Raw genomic sequence first — 18,448 nt, forward strand, 5'->3', positions numbered from 1 at the left:
ATAGGTTCAAATCATCCATTGCGTTATAGTCGTAACTCGTATCTACTTGTAAACAAAATGCTTAGTTGGAGATGAAATATCAGTCGTGTTTAACATGACTCATATTCTTTTATACAAAAATTGTACATAAACTTTTTTTATTATAATATTTGTGTAAAATCAGTGAAGAAAAAATGTTAAAAGTAAATTGTCACGCTCACTCCTTGGATTTAATACTATAGTTTGTGGATATAAACTAAAAAACGGTCAAGTGCGAGTCAGAACCGCACATGAAGGGTTCCATACAAGATATAAGTATATGTATTTATTAATTTGTATGCTGGTCAATTTGAAGTTTTTATTATTTTTTGTTATAGCAGCAATAGAAATACAAAAACCCGGCACAGTGTGAGTCAGACTCGCGCACTGAGGGTTCCGTACTCGGGCGTTTTTTCCAACATTTTGCATGATAAATCAAAAACTATTATACATAAAAATTAATAAAAATCTGTTTTAGGATGTATAGGGAAAGCCCTTTCATATGATACCCCACTTGGTATAGTTATCTTACTTTGAAAATTGAAACACATTTTTTTTAAATGATGTAACCACAAAGTTTTCAGATTTATTTCTGTACTTGTGCTATAAGATCTACCTACCTGCCAAATTTCATTATTCTAGGTCAACGGGAAGTACCCTATAGGTTTCTTGACAGACACGATGGACAGACAGACAGACAGACAACAAAGTGATCCTATAAGGGTTCCGTTTTTCCTTTTGAGGTACGGAACCCAAAAAAAATAGAAACTCTTTGTGAAAATTTCAACTCTACCTATTACAATTCATGAGGTATAATAGCCCGCTGATGAAAAGACAGCAAAGGGACAGCGGAATCTTAAGTGATAGGGTTCTTTTCAGTATAAAACAATAGAATCTTGTTAGAAAACATGCCTAGTATTTGTTAAAAATGTTGAAGAATTATCCTAGGTTGAAAAAGAACAAATTATTGAATATCATATAAATAATTTTGTCATATATATTTTTATATAATTTATTTAAAATTATACATTACTTTATCTACTTAAAATTGAATACTAAAATCAAAAGTTCCAATAAAGTTAGGACTTTATGAAAAACCTGGTTTTCTTGTGATCAAATATTATTGTTGTAAAATATTATTACATTAATTGTAAAAATTTATTGTAATATTAAAATAATAATAATATAATTAGTTCCAAATAACATCACCTATTATATGAAATGACTATTTCTTTACACAATAATAATTAAATTGTAAATAAACTGATGTGTAACTTAAACACTTTATTTTAATAAAAATTGGTTCTAAAAATATTAGCTAGCAGTTATGTAGCATTTCAAAGTGATATTTTGAGATTTTTCAATGATATAAAAATAATTTAAATCACTATCCATACTAATATTATAATTGTGAAAGTGTGTCTGTCTGTCTACTGCCTTTTCACGGCTCAACACTTAAACCGATTTTGACGAAATTTGGTACAGAGTTAGCTTAAATCCCGGGGATGGACGTAGGCTACTTTTTATCCCGGAAAATCAAAGAGTTCCCACGGGATTCCTTAATACCCATCCCGCTTAACCGATTTGCATGAAGTTTGGAACCGAGGTTGCTTGCGTCCCTGCAATTGACATAGGCAACTTTTTATCCCGGAAAATTAAATAGTTCCCACGGGATCTTTAAAAACCGAAATCCACGCGGACGAAGTCGCGGGCATCCTCTAGTCTATTATATTTTTCGATCAGCAGTTGCGATGCAGTTATGTTGTCTGCTGTAAGACTGCATGCCAACTGCAATTTTGGGTTGGCCTTACACGGGCAGCTTGAGCAATTAGCCAGTGACCAAAATATACGGACTGCTCAAGCAGTCATTGAACAACAGCTTGAAGCTGACATTGCATAACTGCTGCTAACTGTAGCAGTCGGAACTGCTCCAGTGGTTCCATGACAAATAGAAGACAGTAGTTCACGATGCAGTTGCAGTTTGAAGCAGTCAATCCTGACTGCTTCAAGCTGCCTGTGTAAGGCCGGCTTTAGGTTTATCGCGCCTGTTTGTAATGCACTTGTTAAATTTTGGTCAAAAGTGTTTAGTACGTCTCATTTTGTATATTTTCAAAGCTTTTATAAAAATAACTTTATTTATGAACCTACTTTAAACTTTCCTATTGTATATGTTTTATAATATTAATGATACTGTCCTGGAGAACATGGTTGTTGAATTGAAAATTGACTAAAATGTATGTTTAGTAAATAATTAATAAATAATAATTGTATAATCATAAGTGCTTACATTTATAACTAGCTAGAGCTTGTTTTAATCGGACATTTTCTTTCGGTTAATACTTCATAGCTATATTATACAAGATTTCACTTGCAAAGCCATTGTAGGTCAAGTCAAACCTTCAACCATCTGAAACTACATCATCAACCATCAAAAACTGCATCATCAATCATCACAAACTAAATCAGTAAACATCACAAGCTATATCATCAATCTTACAAAACTGCACCATCAATCATCAAAAACTGCATCATCAATCATCAAAAACTGCATCATCAATCTTCATAAATTATATCATCAACCATCATGAACTAAATCATCAACTACCACCAACTATATCACTAACCATCACAAATTAAATAATCAACCATCACAAATTATATCATCAACCATCATGAACTAAATCACTAACTATCACCAACGATATCATCAACCATCACAAATTATATCATTCACCATCATGAACTAAATCATCAACTATCACCAACTATATCATCAACCATCACAAACTATATCATCAACCATCACAAACTGAATCATCAACCATCACAAACCATTATTAACCAAAGATAGGACAAAATATGATGTTTACGAACCCCGTAATAAAATTATATTTACAAATCATATAATCACAATATTTTATAAACATTCATTTAACACTTTCTAGACAGATATAAATGTAACTTTAATTTTTAGTTAATAGATATTGCTAATTCAATTGCATATAAAACTAACCAAACTAAATTGATACAACTAAATTTCTTAGATCTCCCTGAAAAAAGATGCATGAAATATTGCCATCTTTTTCACATTGTCTTGTACGGAAAGAGATGGCAATATTTTTGGTCAAGTCAATTTAGTTTTGATTTATGTGCAACAGAATTAGTGTCTATGTTTTGTATAGTAATAATAATTAATTATAACTTGTATAAATATACCTAGTAATATTTTAGGGCGGAAATACACTTACGACATTCGATCAGACTTGATGCTGCGTGACACATATAGAATAACCATTCTCGTGTCTCTTTAATTCCTCACATCATTGGCGAAGTAAGTTACATAAAAAAATTGAATTGAAATCCATACAGTACCTGTTTACCCATATTCGCAATGAAGAAAATTGAATTGAATTAAAAAGTTCATTGGGTTTTGTATGAGATTTTACATCACTCATCGAATTGATAGAATTCGAGCGATGCAATTAGGAAATGTACTAGCACATTTCACGAGTTATGAAACTTGCAAGAAAATGTCGAGGCTTCATTTTGACTGGCAGGCGTCAAATGTTACCTATATTTGACGCTTGGCCACGAAACGACTAGGTATCTTTGATTTCACGTTACCCCTAGCCTAATATTTCACAAATGTTGATCAAGGTTGAAATCTATAGAGCGCACTTTGGCTTTACTTAGACTTAAGTTTCAGTTAAAACGAGACAGATTTATGCCAGCGGTATAGCGCTGTCTCATTTTAACAGTGACTTAAGTCTGAGCAAAGTCAAAGTGCCCTCTATAGATCTCAGCTTAAGAATCAAACCGAGAGCGTCCTCACTCTAGTTCACTCTGGTACTGAAGTAAAGGTTGGTTCTACGTTTTGGTTAGACTCAACAAACGTCGCGTCGCGTCGCGTCGCATCTTGTCTATCGCGTGTCGCAAGTGTGGTTCCGCCCTTACGTTAATTTACCCTCATGTATTATGACGAAGGCGGGAGTAGATCGCGCAAAGCGTACAAATTATATTGAGAAATAAATATATGTATTTTAAAACTATTTTTGCGTTTGTTTTGAAATCCTCGCCTAATGTCCTGGCCATATTCTCATTTACGATGGCGCCTTAGGTTTGAATTATCAAAAATCCTTTTTGGGTTCCGTATCTCAAAAGGAAATACGGAACCCTTATAGGATCACTTTGTTTGTCTGTCTGTCGTGTCTGCCAAGAAAACCTATAGAGGTACTTCCCGTTGACCTATGGTTATTAAACCCCGACCCAAAAAGAGGGGTTTTATAAGTTTGACGTGTGTATCTGTCTGTGGCATCGGAGCTCCTAAACTAATGAACCGATTTTAATTTAGTTTGTTTTGTTTGAAAGATGGCTTGATCGAGAGTGTTCTTAGCTATAATCCAAGAAAATCGGTTCAGCCGTTTGAAAGTTATCAGCTCTTTTCTAGTTACTGTAACCTGCACTTGTCGGGGGTGTTATACATTTTTAATTTACACTTGTGTAGTTTGTAGTAGTTTAGATCAGTCAGTCACCATTCCTATATTTGGAGTAATTGTGAAGAAAAATAAAACTGCCATACTATCTAACATCCTCTTTTATTACATCAAATAAATTATAAAGTTAATAGACAATATTGTTACTTTTATTTTAATAATAAGAAGCGCATGCATAGACGTCCCGCTGCATGTAGGTACTTAGTAACTTAAAGCTTAAGTTATGTATAACTTACTACATGGGAGATATCTTAAAAATCCTTTATCTCATTTACTTTGATAAAATTAAGAGTTAATTAGTAGTAAAAGTAAGAAAAAATCAAACGGAATAATTAAATGCTGAATTCGAAAACAAATCCATTTTATCTAAACTAAACGTTATTTTTAGAGCTAAAGCGCACTTTGTCTTTGCTCAGACTTAAGCCACTGTTAAAACGAGACAGCGTTATACCCGGCATACATCTGTCTCGTTTTAACTAAAACTTAAGTCTAAGGAAAGTCAAAGTGCACTCTATAGATTTCAACCTTAGAAACTGAGACTGATTTTGAATTCGTGAAAAGCTATCATGTGTCTTTCTCTCCGGTACAAAATCGGATCAAGGCGAAGAGTTGTTCATTATAAACTTACTTCGATATTCGTTGCACCGTTATTATGGACATTTGGGTTATAGGCATGTTATAAGTATCGATGTAAACGTCCTTTTTTCTATTCTTGTTAATTAATGTCGGACTCATTGCAATAGAATCGCCGCCCGCAAGGTAGAATTTGGTAGCCAAGTTCGCAATAAAGTGAATTGAATTGAACCTAGCAGTTAGATCATTTCAATTTTCGCAAGTACCTGTTCCGCCTACATTTTTTCTTAGTCTGTGTCAGATATCTTATGCCAAAGCTACATAAATTAATAAATTATCATTTGTGCAAAGAAATATATAGTTTTACAATATTAATAATCCCGGATTTACAGAAATCTCCCTTTAACAAATAGGTAATACTGAAAAATTAAGGTCGTTAAATGCAATGTTGCCGTTGCGATGAAAAATCTACCAAAATGGTAGAAAATAAATACGGAATGCTTGTAAAAAAAATGTTAAATAAAAACACCTAAGTAATCGTTCCTATACAATACATCTTAGCTACAATTTACAATGGATAAGCCTAAGCTACGACTTTTAGCAACAAAATTGCAATAAATATAATAAATCTATTTATTTTTATACAAAAAGGACCTTCAGTCGCACTCCTATTAAATTATTAAGGCTCGTAATATTTATAGCACATAAGTAGTTAACAGGGCTCTCTCCGTCACTTACTCCATACAATCGTAGTCCCAATTTCATTTGAATATTAAGCAACCAAAGTCCATGAAATTTTGCCGACATATTCTATAAAGAAACTAATATCTGTGCCTGTGGTGTTTTAGATTTTTCTAAAAATATGTAGTTTTAAAATTACAGGGCCTCAAAGATTTGTATGTAAATTTTTAAGACCGCGTAACTTTGAATCAGAATATTTTAACGGAAATCTGGAAAACCACAGGCATAGATTAGTTCCCGGAAAGTTTCTACAAAATTCCATTGAATATGATTGGTTAGTATTCCAATGACAGACGAACTACGTTTGTATTGTAAGGTTATTTTTAAAAATTGATTCCAGTTGTCAAAAATAATATAAAATTTTTAATTTATCTAATGCAGGTAGTTTGATAAAATCGATATTTGGCTCATTCGATGTCATACAATCTGTTGCTAGGCGGCCAACAAGATTGAACTTGCATAAATACGGGTGTTTCGAAGGTTTTAGTTCAGTCTCCTTCTGAGATTCGGAGCGATATCGCATATTTTCGGTATTTGGATTGTGAACTGAATAATTAGATGTTGTGATAGCAATCACGCTCTAATTAAATTATTTATTTTGGCATTAGTTTGTTTAGATTAAAACTCTCGGATAACCTTACACATTAAACTTGTGTTTTTTTTGTGTTGGTTTTGGAGAGGACATTCCAATAATTCGATAAAAATATTTAAATAATACCTGCTTTTCTGAGTGACGCCAATAATATGGACCGAGAGACCCCTCTTAAGAATCGAATTTAGTTTGAATTTATTTGCAATTTTGATCGTAAACTCATTTAGTAGGCAGTTTATGTCTTGTATTAATTGTATTAATTTCAAAAAAAAAATGGTAAAGGGCCATGGCCGTTTCTAGGCTGGTAGGTGCAATAAAACTGTTTCTTGCATATAATGTGCTATAGATATTACAAAAACTATACATATTATTATTTCGTCCTTAAACTATTTTGAATACTTGCTAATATGTGTTATAGCTCACACATCTGTAACTGTTGACAATATTCGAATTTGCAACAGATCCTCAAAGTTAAAACGAGACAGTCTTAAATGACCTTTAGTCTATTTTGGTCCAATTCCTCGTAATCCCTTAACAATGCTCAAAAACCTATGCCATTATGAAAGCTTTTGGGATAGGTACAATTAATTTCATACTAGGGGATGCCGATTTCGATTTTTTTAAATCCCGTAGGAACTCTTTGATTTTCCGGGACAAAAAGGAGCCTATGTCCTTCCCCGGGATGTATCCCAAGTCTGTACCTTTCATTAAAAATAAAACAGACAGATACACTTTCGCATTTATAATATTAGTATGAAAGTATGGATTGTATCGGCACAGTCGAAGCATTAGTAACTTAATTAACAAAATGTAATTTAATTAGACACCATGTTCGCGCTCAATTTTGACTTGGCCTATAAAATAAATTGTACTCCAAAAGCTTTCATATGGCATAGGTTTGAATTGAGGCATTTTGAGGAATTGGAGACGGTGCATTAACTTTTATCTTGTTTTAACTCTAGTCTGACGCGTCAACACTATAGTTTGCAAATTTTTTTCAGCCCTAACTTAAAATGCAAAACCACAAAATGTGAATGTGAAGTCCCTTCGCCGGCCCACTACAGAGCACGAGTCAACTCTCAAAAAGAGAACAGTTTAGGCCATGGATTGTCCACCAAGATGGCCTAGTGCGGATGGACAGAATATTAGATGTGCGGGAATTCAATTTTTCATTCGATATGTTGGCTTAAATTAATTTTTAATTTTACATGAAAAATGGCAAGAACTCTGCTTTTTATAAAAATTAAGAAAATACAAAAGTTTTTAAAATAACCTTCGGCGTCTTAAAATTAACTTATCGATACAACATACTTAATAAACATCTAGATAATGATAAATATAATTATATTATTATTAAATAGTACATCAAATGAACACATATAATATTGTTTAAGGTTTTTTTTAAATAATAAAATCAGTGTTACATATTATTATTAATACATGGCAGTTTTAAATTAAGTTTTATTTATTTTGTAGAAAATAATAATTCTAAGCTTTTTTCAAAGATACATTAATAAAAATTATACATAACTTAAACAGTTCTAAATACTGTTTTCAATTATTGTATTGTAATGTAAGAGCATTAGCATAAAGTTCTTTGACAGCTATATGCTAGGGTTGCTAGAGTGAAAAAATGTGCTCACAAAAAACTTTGTACGATAAAAAAATCAATGGATAAAAAGTTAAAAAAAGAGAAAAATAGCCTCCAGGGCAAGTAATATACAACGGATAAATCATATTTTAGGGTAATATTACTTATTGCTTACCCTTATTATATAAATGTACGTAAACCTTAATCGTAATATCCACCACGAATGAAACTCAATTACCTAGTGTCAACTTTCGGTCAATCTATCTGTAATATGTCGTATACGTAAGCGACGTTGTTGATTGTCAATAAATACAAATGTTTTTTAATAAATAACAACGCTGCTAAGTAACGTATCGACAGATTAATTAGATCGAATTGATTTACGGCCAAAATTAATGCTCAATCTATCTTTAACTTGTCGATAATTTACTTAATAACGTTGTCATCTGTCAAAAACGGCCGTACCAATTTTTGACAAATAACAACGTTGCTAAGTAACTTATCGACAGATTACAGGTAGATGATTTTAATTTTGGCCGTTAGAATGTTTCGCGTAACTATTTACGCTGTATTATGAGGTCATTTCAAATTCAACCTGGTGGGCATGACAAATTTAACTTGACGGGCACGACAAAATAAAATTTCTATCTCCTCGCTTACGCTGGCTAATAAGTAAATGCAAAAAATCCTTAACTTTGAAGTATATTCATGTTTTAAGTGTTACTATGGTATTTCTTAACATATTATAGTCTAATGGGGTATATTATTAGGTCTACGGGTTTCGTACATACAAAATCTCTATAAAATCGAGGTCTAAATATGATGTTATTAGGTCGTCTTTTTTTAATAAATCATTTTTAGGCGTTAAAGATTAGTATAGGGTTATTTATTTTTTGTATTGTTTTCATTATTTTTAGACTACATTTACATGATTGAATTAAACTTTTTAAACGTTAAAAAATATTGTGAATTAGGCCGGTGTTTCATGGGGTAGTAATAAATTAATATGGGGTAAAAATAACCCTTAGTCGGTGTTGCCATATATATAAATTTTGTATATTTTTTAAATGCAATAAAATATTTAAGAAATTTTATAAAAGGGAAGGATTATTGTCTATTGGGATTTCGTTGATCGTTTTTATAAATTGGTTATAATGTAATTATGAATTATTTGTATGAATGGTCACTATTCAAAATGGATGTTAGGTACACATCATATGTTATGTTTTAACAGTCTCTCATATTTTTGTTTGGATTATAAGATTGGATGTATTTGTATGGTAGATATATTACTACGCATAATACATGTATTGTATGTTAATTGTATATGAATACGAGTACCTATATTTGTATGATAGCTACTATAATACTTAGGTACTTATTTGTATGGTACATTACACTTGTATGGTGCGCTTGTATGGATTCAATGCAAGAAGGGCGTGTTCCTAGGACATTTCTTGCCGCAGGCGCATTTCCTTACTATTTCTATATCTTTGGTGTAGCGGGTGCCGTCCGCGCAGACCAGGCGGATCTGGAACCAAAATAGATAGACAGATAAATAGAAAGATTTTAAGGCTAGAATTAAGGTTATGTAAATTGATGATTTTAATTTTGAAGATTATGTAAATGATAAAAGAGCGTGGATTTGGCCTGCACCTCGCTCCAGCAATGCGCGGGACTTTAATCACTTGTATACGTGTCATAATATTGTATATCAAATCTTTGAAAAGGGCAACCGCCGAGTTTCTTGCTGGTTCTTCTCGGTAGGAAAGGCATCCGAACCAGTGGTAGATGCTTTGACGATTCAAAAGTACTTGTAAAAGTCTAATTGAATAAAAATATTTTTAATTAGAATTAGAATTTGCATGCGAAGGGAAGAGAGTCATATCACTAGAAGAATGTTAAATATGCATGTGGATGGAGAAAAGAGAAGAGGACGACCAAAGAAAAGGTGGATGGATTGCGTGAAAGAGGATTTGCGTATAAAAGGGGTAGATGATAAGTTGATGGATGACAGAAGAGAGTGGAAGAGGAAGACACGTTGTGCCGACCCCACGTAGCATGGGATAAGGGCTGGAAGAAGAAGAATTAGAATTTAGTTTTTGCTATCGCTCTGGTTACACCCTGTGTACATACCTTCCTCTTCTTGGTCTTCCTGGGCGCGCAGCAGGCGGCCTTGCCGCACGAGTGGCCGCTGGTGGACAAGCAGCGCGCGCCTCGCACCGCGCGCCGGCTTCGGCACGAGCCTTCTGTGATAAACTCGCGGGTTGCCTCCTAGAATTATGGTTGGACTTAACAATAAAACTGATCAAGCGCGAGTCGGACTCGCATATGAAGGGTTCCGTACAAGATATTTTAATATTTTTACCAACAACAAGTTAATGACAACTGCGCCATCTATATGTGATTTAGTCAATTTTTTCATGAACACATTTTATCTCCCACAGTACGGGGGCCCTGGATCCAACACACATCCTCCTGGCCTGGCCTCCTGGACCTCGAGGCCCAAAGCCAAGAAGGCAGGCCTTAACCGACAACGGCTTAAAGGACGTTACCGGGGAAGTGTTCTTCCCCGCGCCACACCCGGGCAAGGAGGCCACGCCTCGAGGCCCGTACCGTCTTGACCTAGGTCAGATGGAGAAGACCCCGCTGCTGCTACTGCTGCATTTTATCTCCACGCTTGACAGCGAACTCAACGCTGTCGCGCGAACACCAAGACCCGCACTGTATATTTTATTTTATTTTGTGATGTAACCACAAATTCACGGTTTTCGGATTTATTACTTCAAGTGCTTAAGACCCCACCTACCTACCAAATTTCGTGGTTCTAGGTCAACGGGTTCCGTTTTTGACGTGACAACGTCTTATAATTCGATAGAGCCGGCTGCACGCACGAAAAAACATGACTCATGCGGCGTTACCTCGCTCTGAGGCGTTCCATGTAAGGCTTGAAGTGCAAGCGAGAGCGCGGAACGAGCGACAAAGAAGCACAATCGGCCTTTGTTGTCACGTTCAACTATCGTCAGTAAACCGACTTTACAGACAACCAATTTTTCCTTTTGAGGTACGGAACCCTAAAAATAATATCTAGTTATGTCCTTAATTAAACAGTACATTACAGTTACAGTCACACAATTACAGTCTAGACTCTAGGCCGTAAATAAAGCAATTGTCGGCCGAGTAATATTATAGAAGGAGGATGCGAAGCTTCCAAAGTGATTTGAAGAAGACTAAACTTAAACGCTAATTTTACAAAACTTACTTTTCGACAAGCCGGTCCGTTGGGTGGTGGCTGCGCAGGAGTTTCTTCAGGATACTGTTTTTGTGGCGGCGCGGCTAAGCAAGAAATAATCGTTAGTAGGCAAGTGTTAAATTAATAAAACGATGAAAATATAAAATCTGTTTATGAAAAGAAAAGCTAACATTGTGATAAAAGGGAAGTTTCACACTAATATTATAAAGGCGAAAGTTTGTGTTGTGTTTGTTAACCCCCGACCCAAAAAGAGGGGTGTTATAAGTTTGACGTGTGTATCTGTCTGTGGCATTGTAGCTACTAAACTAATGAACCGATTTTAATTTAGTTTTTTGTTTGAGAGGCGGCTTGATCGAGAGTGTTCTTAGCTATAATCCAAGAAAATCGGTTCAGCCGTTTGAAAGTTATCAGCTCTTTTCTAGTTACTATATATAACCTTCACTTCTCGGGGGTGTTATAAATTAATTTACACTAGTACTTTTATTACTCTTTCACGCAAAAACTACTGGACGGATTTGGTTGAAATTTGGAATGGAGATAGATTATATTCTGAATTAACACATATACTATAGATGACTAGCCGATGCCCGCGACTTCGCCCGCGTGGATTTAGGTTATTCGAAATCCCGTGGGAACTCTTTGATTTTCCGGGATATAAAGTAGCCTATGTGCTAATCCAGGAGATTATCTATCTCCATTCCAAATTTCAGCCAAATCCGTCTAGTGGTTTTTGCGTGAAGGAGTAACAAACATACACACACATATACAAACTTTCGCCTTTATAATATTAGTGTGATAAGGTGGAGATTACCTGGCGATGCTTGCACGTTGCTGATGATCAGTTTGCGCGGCGGTAACTTCCCTTGAGTTATGACGGGGGCGCCGCCTGGACCAGAAAGGGGTTTAAACGATTTTTAATAATAAGTTTTTCAAGTGAAATTCTTCTCTACCTAGGCAGGTAGTAAGTCTACTCACCGGTAAACCTACTACCTGTCCTAGGACCGTAAGCCAAGACTGGCAGGCCCTAGCTGGTGAAACCTCGGTTATAAGACCTTTACCAGGGCACAAAGATCCCCTGCCCGGGTAAGGAGGCCATACATTTTTTTATTCACTGTAGCCAAGCGCTTGACCACAATCACACCTGATGGGAAGTGATAAGGCCTAAGATGGGATGCATTTACCCAGAAAATACCTATTCACTCTTGTTTTAAAGGTACCCGGAGTCTAATTGGTAGGGAACACTATGGGAAACACAGATCGCGGAAGAGTAGGTATTCAAAAACTTAGATAGCAACTTGACTGATTGTGTTGAACATAACTTGGTTTTTTTACAACTTCAAGGGACCTAATTTATTTGCAATATTAATTAATTTCACCTAGTTACTTGTTATTACCAATTACTTGTTACCTCCACGTTTCTGAAAATAACCCTTCCTTTCGGATTTGCCGTAGTCGGGTAAAAAGGAGGGTATACAACAGTGATAACCTAATGGTTCAGTTATCAGCCTCCTTCCTATCCATGAAGTAGAGGGTTTGATTTAACTTCACCTATTCTTTCTCTCAGTCACATCTTACTTTCTTTTAGTCATGCGTATGAGGAATGATGATGAAAAACGTTTCATGCGTGTAGATGAAATGTAGACGACATAAGGATGGAAACTCGCCTCGAGGCCCGTACTGGCTGTTCCGTCCAGTCGGAGAAGACCCGTAACACTCACCGATAGAAGTGCGTAGTTCACACTGGGCTCCAGCAGTACCAGCTCTGCAACGGCACGTGTAGTCAGACCTGGATCCAGCTTCTCTCACGCAGCGACCCCCGCGAGCACAGGGGTTGGGTACACACGGGTCCTGGCAATTAAATAATGCAAATGAGGAATACAAACGGTCCTAAAACGGAACCCTGGGAGGCCCCTATTTTTATAACGGATCCGGGAATTGCTTTCGATTCACGTCTACATTTTCTATTCTTTTATTTAAGTAAGAACTTATCAACTCCAATGCTAGACCCCTAATTCCGTAATGGTGCAATTTCCTGAGCAATATTTTATGTTTAACACATTCGAAAGCCTTCGATAAATCATAAAAAACGTCAAGCATTTCACCCAGGCCATTCCCTCCCAGGCTTCAATAATTAATATACTTTGAATTAACTCAACACCACCATCGGATGTTCAGTGACCCAGTGTAAAAACCAAGCTGTTTAGTATGTAATTAAATTTATTATATATAGGTATAATTTTGATAACTGTAATAATTTTTTACAAAAAGTGGGTAGTACACAATATTCACAAACTAAAATTCAAAACAGTTCCAGTTATACAGTCTATGTTCGGCACTTAAAATATGATTCCACCATTTCTTTGGTTTCAACACGGCATCGTACCGCTAGTCGTTTGGCGGCATGGCTTTACCAGCAGGGTGGTAACTAACCACGGCCGAAGCCTCCACTAGACCAGACCAGAGATTGAGAAATTATAAAATTCCAAAAGGCAGCCGGGAATGGAACCCGGGACCACACACTAATGAGGCTTACCATTGCGCCACTGAAGTCGTCAGATCACTTACCGGCTCATGTGCGCCGTCTTCCTGCAGCGCGTGCGGAACGAGCGGCGCCGCACTGTGCGTCTGTGCGGAGTGAGAGTCGCCCGCACCGCAGCCCGCACCCGTCCGCACGCTGCGTGCGGCGTTCACGAAGTCCACGCGCTTGTGGTTGATCCACGCTTCCTTCAGGCAACCTGCACGAGCGTAGAAGACTTGATAACAAGTGTAAATTAAAAATTTACACCCCCGAAAAGTGAAGGTTACAGTAACTAGAAAAGAGCTGATAACTTTCAAAAGGCCGAACCGATTTTCTTGGATTATAGCTAAGAACACTCTCGATCAAGCCACCTTTCAAACAAAAAAAAAACTAAATTAAAATCGGTTCGTTTAGGCGCTACGATGCCACAGACAGATACACACATCAAACTTATAACACCCCTCTTTTTGGGTCGGGGGTTAAAAAATGTGTTTTCTTCAATCTTTCGCCCGACAAAGGCTTAACGAATTTAGGCCATATTTTGGACTTGCTTTTACACAAGTTCAAAAATTCTGTGAAAAGTAGGTATAGGTAAATGGTGAAAGAACGTGGATTTGACCTGCAGCTCGCTCCAGCAATGCGCGGGACTTCAATTACTTACCTATATTGTACTTATATCAAATCTTTGAAAAGAGCAACCGCCAAGTTTTTTACGCACGAAAGGCATTCCGAACCAGTGGTGGATGCATTTGACGATTCAAAAGTACTTGTAAAAGTTTAATTGAAAAACAATATTTTCACTAGAGGATGCCCGCGACTTCGTCCGCGTGGATTTAAGTTTTTAAAGATCCCGTGGGAACTGTTTGATTTTCCGGGATAAAATGCCTATGCCAATTACAGAGACGCAAGCCACCTCGGTACCAAATTTCATACAAATCGGTTAAGCATATGGGTTTTTAGGAATCCCGTGGGAACTCTTTGATTTTCCGGGATAAAAAGTAGCCTATGTCCGTCCCCGGAATATAAGCTAACCCTGCGCCCGTCGGAATTAGTTAAATTGTTAAGACAGACACAATTTCGCATTTATAATATTAGTATGGATTTAAAAGGTATTGGACTGGAAAAGTCGAGTTATTACCGTAGTAATGACGATTGCAAGTCACACAATTTTTGTGTTCTATGGAATCTATGGATATTGATTAGGGATGGGGTAGAGACAAACCTTTGAAGCTGGTGATGTTGCGCAGATGCCACTTGCTGAACGCGTCCCTGGCGACGTCCTCCGGCACCCCGCCCACGAACATCGGTCGTTCCAGACGCAAGTATTCGTTGCTGCCTGAAACATACACAAAATTGAAGCAAACCCCCTTATGTCGTCGACATTCCATCTACACGCACGAAACGTTTTGCGTCTTCATTCCTCATACGCATGGCTAAGGTTTGGAATACTCTCCCGCGATCTGTGTTTCCTACCAATTACAATCCGGGTATCTTTAAAACAAGAGTGAATAGGCACCTTCTAGGTAAACGCGTCCCATCTTAGACCACATCATCACTTTCCATCAGGTGTGATTGTGGTCAAGCGCTTGCCTATAGTGAATAAAAAAAAAAAAAAAAAATTACAATGCCACTTATTCTGTCTGTCACAGGTCACTCAGGTTCTCCTACGGAGCTCTGCATTTCTGATTTTTGATCACGTAAAAAAACCCCAAGAATAGCTCTTGCCATCTGAGTGACTCAAAGAGCTTTTTGGGGTTCTGTACCTCAAAAGGAAAAATGGAACCCTTATTGGATCACTTTGTTGCCTGTCTGTCTGTCCGTCCGTCCGTACGTCGTGTCTGTCAAGAAAACCTATAGGCTATTTCCCGTTGACCTAGAATCATGAAAGGCAGGTAGGTAGGTCTTATAGCACAAGTAAAGGAATAAATCCGAAAACCGTGATTTTGTGGTTACATCATTGAAAAATAAAACAATTTTTTGGAAAAATACCTTCGTTGATGATAGATCTCGCGGGGCCATCATCAACGCGTAGTGTGAAGTTTTTCTTGACGGCCAGAAGTTCCGCCTTGTGGTAGTTACCGTCCGAGACCATTTCGAAACTGAAATAATAAATTAGTTTTAGTTTACATTGGTTATCTTAGTTAAAAGTGGTTTGATATAGATTAATATACGTTGAAATCCGTTATTCTAAGTTTGTAACGTTAATTAACGAGAATTAATGCAAATTATACACGTTAAACATTGGATCATCTAGTTAATATTGGTTAATATAGTTTAAAAATGGTTAAGCAAGCTTCGGACCAAATATTAACCAAAGTTAGCAACGATTAACCATTTTAAACATTGGTTAACACTGGTTAACCTAGCGCAATAATGGTTTATCAAGCTTCAATACATTTATTAACCAGTATTAACGTGGATTAACAACGTTAAACATTGGTTAAAAACGATAAATATTCGTAAATCAAGCTTGACTATAGCTAACGTGGCTCTACAACATTTTTTAACAAGTATTAACGTTGATTAACCACGTTAACCAATGGTTAACCTACCTGTACATGGTAGAAGTAGGGTGGTTTCCGACATCGTAGCTGATGCGAATCCTGCCGTTAAACAGCTCCACCGCCAAATGCTCATTGTCGCCGAAATACATGAGTACTCCATGTAATTGTTTAGTACTGAACACTGAAAACAAATTATTATGTGACTAGCTTATATGCTCGTAACTTCATCCGCGCGGATTAAATAAATTTCAAACTCCTATTTTACGCCCTTAAGAGGGGTCTCTCCGTCACTCACTTCATACAAACGTAGTTCCAATTTCATTTGAATATCAAGCAACCAAAGTCCATGAAATTTTGCAGACATATTCTAGAAACTAATATCTGTGTCTGTGGTTTCCAGATTTCTGTTAAAAATATTCGGTTTCAAAGTTACGCGGTCTTAAAAATTTACATACAAATCTTTGAGCCCCTGTAATTTTAAAACCACATATTTTTAGAAAAATCTAAAACACCACAGACACAGATATTACGAGTAGTTTCTAGAATATGTCTGCAAAATTTCATGGACTTTGGTTGCTTAATATTCAAATGAAATTGGAACTACGATTGTACGAAGCGAGTGACGGAGAGAGCCCATTTTCAAAAATACTTTCTTAGTGGATGTCTATAATATGTGTTTACGACGCACGTCTACTCCCCAGTACCCCAAAAAGTGGTATCCCATAAATTATGGCAAATAAGGCAATTTTTTTTCGACCTTTGTACGAACAAAATCGCAGCGGTCTACGAGGCAGGCACTAGGCTAGGAATGTTAAGCTTAAAATAAACGATTATTTTTTGGGTACTAACATTACACTGGGGTATTTGGGTTGCGCTATTGTCATACCTACTCCTAACACAAGCTTTACGCTTAGTTGGAGGGGAAAGGGGAATAGTCATGATTAACGTGGCTGATATTTAAAAAAAAAGACTTACCAAGAGTAACGTTGGCCTGTGGAACTGTGCGTAGTGGTTCCAACTCGACCAAAGAGTCGTTGTGGTTGAACGTGAGTGATGTGAGGTACTCGCACAGACGACCTGACGGACGAACTCACTGATTAAAACCATAATATACACCCTACAGGATGTAACGGACAATCATTCACAATCAAGGAAAGTGTTAGAATGTGTAAAAAGGTTGTGGGTTCCAAGGGGTCCTAGGAGTGAAATAAAACCCACAAGTCAGCACGAGGAATTTATTTAACGGTTACTGATAGGGTCGTGCGTTTGAGAATAGAGTGGAGTGGAGTGGAGTGGAGTGGGGTGGAGTGGAGTGGGCAGGGGTGGGGTGGGGTAGGGTAGATTCGGGTAGGGTAGAGTAGAGTAGAATAGAATAGAATAGTGTTGTGGTGACGTCCCAGATGGCAGTGGGAACACGGCAAGATGTTCTCAGGTCTATAGTAGGCGCGCTGGTAGTTACAAGGTAAATTAGGTAAGTAGCATCAAATTCAAATTCAAATTATTTTTATTCAATTAAACTTTTACAAGTGCTTTTGAATCGTCAAAATAATCTACCACTGGTTCGGAATACTGTTCCTACCGAGAAGAACCAGCAAGAAACTCGGCGGTTGCTCTTTTCAAATGTACAATTTACAATAATATGCCATCGGCAAGTCTTTTGCGCAGAAAAGCGCAACTTAACACCGACTAAACCCTAATGTACAATTGTACACCAATAAAATACAGACCTTATTGCTTTATGTTAAGGTGCATGACACGGGTCAGCCCGTGACACACAGACAGACAGTCTTACTAGGATGAGACTTACCGGAGTAGCCGGGCGCGCACTTGCATAGGTAGTCGGCAGGCGGCGCCAGCAGCGGCCGGTCCATCATAATGTCATCCTGCGAACCAGCCACTGATATTTAATTAAACTACCGTTTGCGAACACACCGTATGCCACTATGTTGTTAGGCAGCCAGTGGACGTGGAACTAGCCGTTCAATTACCTGTCTATTACCGCGTCAAGTTATCTCAAGTCAAGGCGCAATCTCCACGGACGGGTTTATCGTGGCAATAGTCTCGCCGTGCCACCAAATCCGACACAAACTCTATGGGCCTATCTCCACAGGGCGATACGACGAGTGGATACGGCTACCCGTATCCACTCGTCACGTTACGTCACG

General features: G+C 37.1%; 1 protein-coding gene and 2 long non-coding RNA genes across 3 annotated transcripts in view; 1 reads left to right on the forward strand and 2 right to left on the reverse strand.

Annotated features, from left to right (window-relative positions):
• Positions 1 to 2,351: 2,351 nt before the first annotated feature.
• Positions 2,352 to 3,692, reverse strand: LOC123878853. Its single transcript, XR_006798892.1, has 2 exons — positions 2,643 to 3,692; positions 2,352 to 2,510 (listed from the first exon to the last, which is right to left on the reverse strand). It is a non-coding gene; the product is annotated as an uncharacterized LOC123878853 (long non-coding RNA).
• Positions 3,693 to 7,188: 3,496 nt separating this feature from the next.
• Positions 7,189 to 18,448, reverse strand: part of LOC123878818 (protein slit) — a 69,872-nt gene continuing 58,612 nt past the window's right edge. Inside the window, exons 26-36 of the mRNA XM_045926149.1 lie at positions 18,091 to 18,166; positions 17,259 to 17,360; positions 16,332 to 16,464; positions 15,769 to 15,878; positions 15,002 to 15,115; positions 13,827 to 13,996; positions 12,980 to 13,109; positions 12,073 to 12,147; positions 11,271 to 11,344; positions 10,145 to 10,282; positions 7,189 to 9,539 (exon numbers count right to left, since the gene is read on the reverse strand). Coding sequence (XP_045782105.1) covers positions 9,432 to 9,539; positions 10,145 to 10,282; positions 11,271 to 11,344; positions 12,073 to 12,147; positions 12,980 to 13,109; positions 13,827 to 13,996; positions 15,002 to 15,115; positions 15,769 to 15,878; positions 16,332 to 16,464; positions 17,259 to 17,360; positions 18,091 to 18,166 — 1,230 coding nt within the window. The 3' untranslated portion in view covers positions 7,189 to 9,431. The remainder of the gene's footprint in view (positions 9,540 to 10,144; positions 10,283 to 11,270; positions 11,345 to 12,072; positions 12,148 to 12,979; positions 13,110 to 13,826; positions 13,997 to 15,001; positions 15,116 to 15,768; positions 15,879 to 16,331; positions 16,465 to 17,258; positions 17,361 to 18,090; positions 18,167 to 18,448) is intronic.
• Positions 11,000 to 18,403, forward strand: LOC123878857. The gene is made up of 3 exons (XR_006798896.1): positions 11,000 to 11,010; positions 17,063 to 17,064; positions 18,343 to 18,403. It is a non-coding gene; the product is annotated as an uncharacterized LOC123878857 (long non-coding RNA).

The sequence above is a fragment of the Maniola jurtina genome, chromosome 26 (assembly GCF_905333055.1).
Source record: "Maniola jurtina chromosome 26, ilManJurt1.1, whole genome shotgun sequence".
In the NCBI taxonomy this organism is placed as follows: Eukaryota; Metazoa; Arthropoda; class Insecta; order Lepidoptera; family Nymphalidae; genus Maniola; species Maniola jurtina.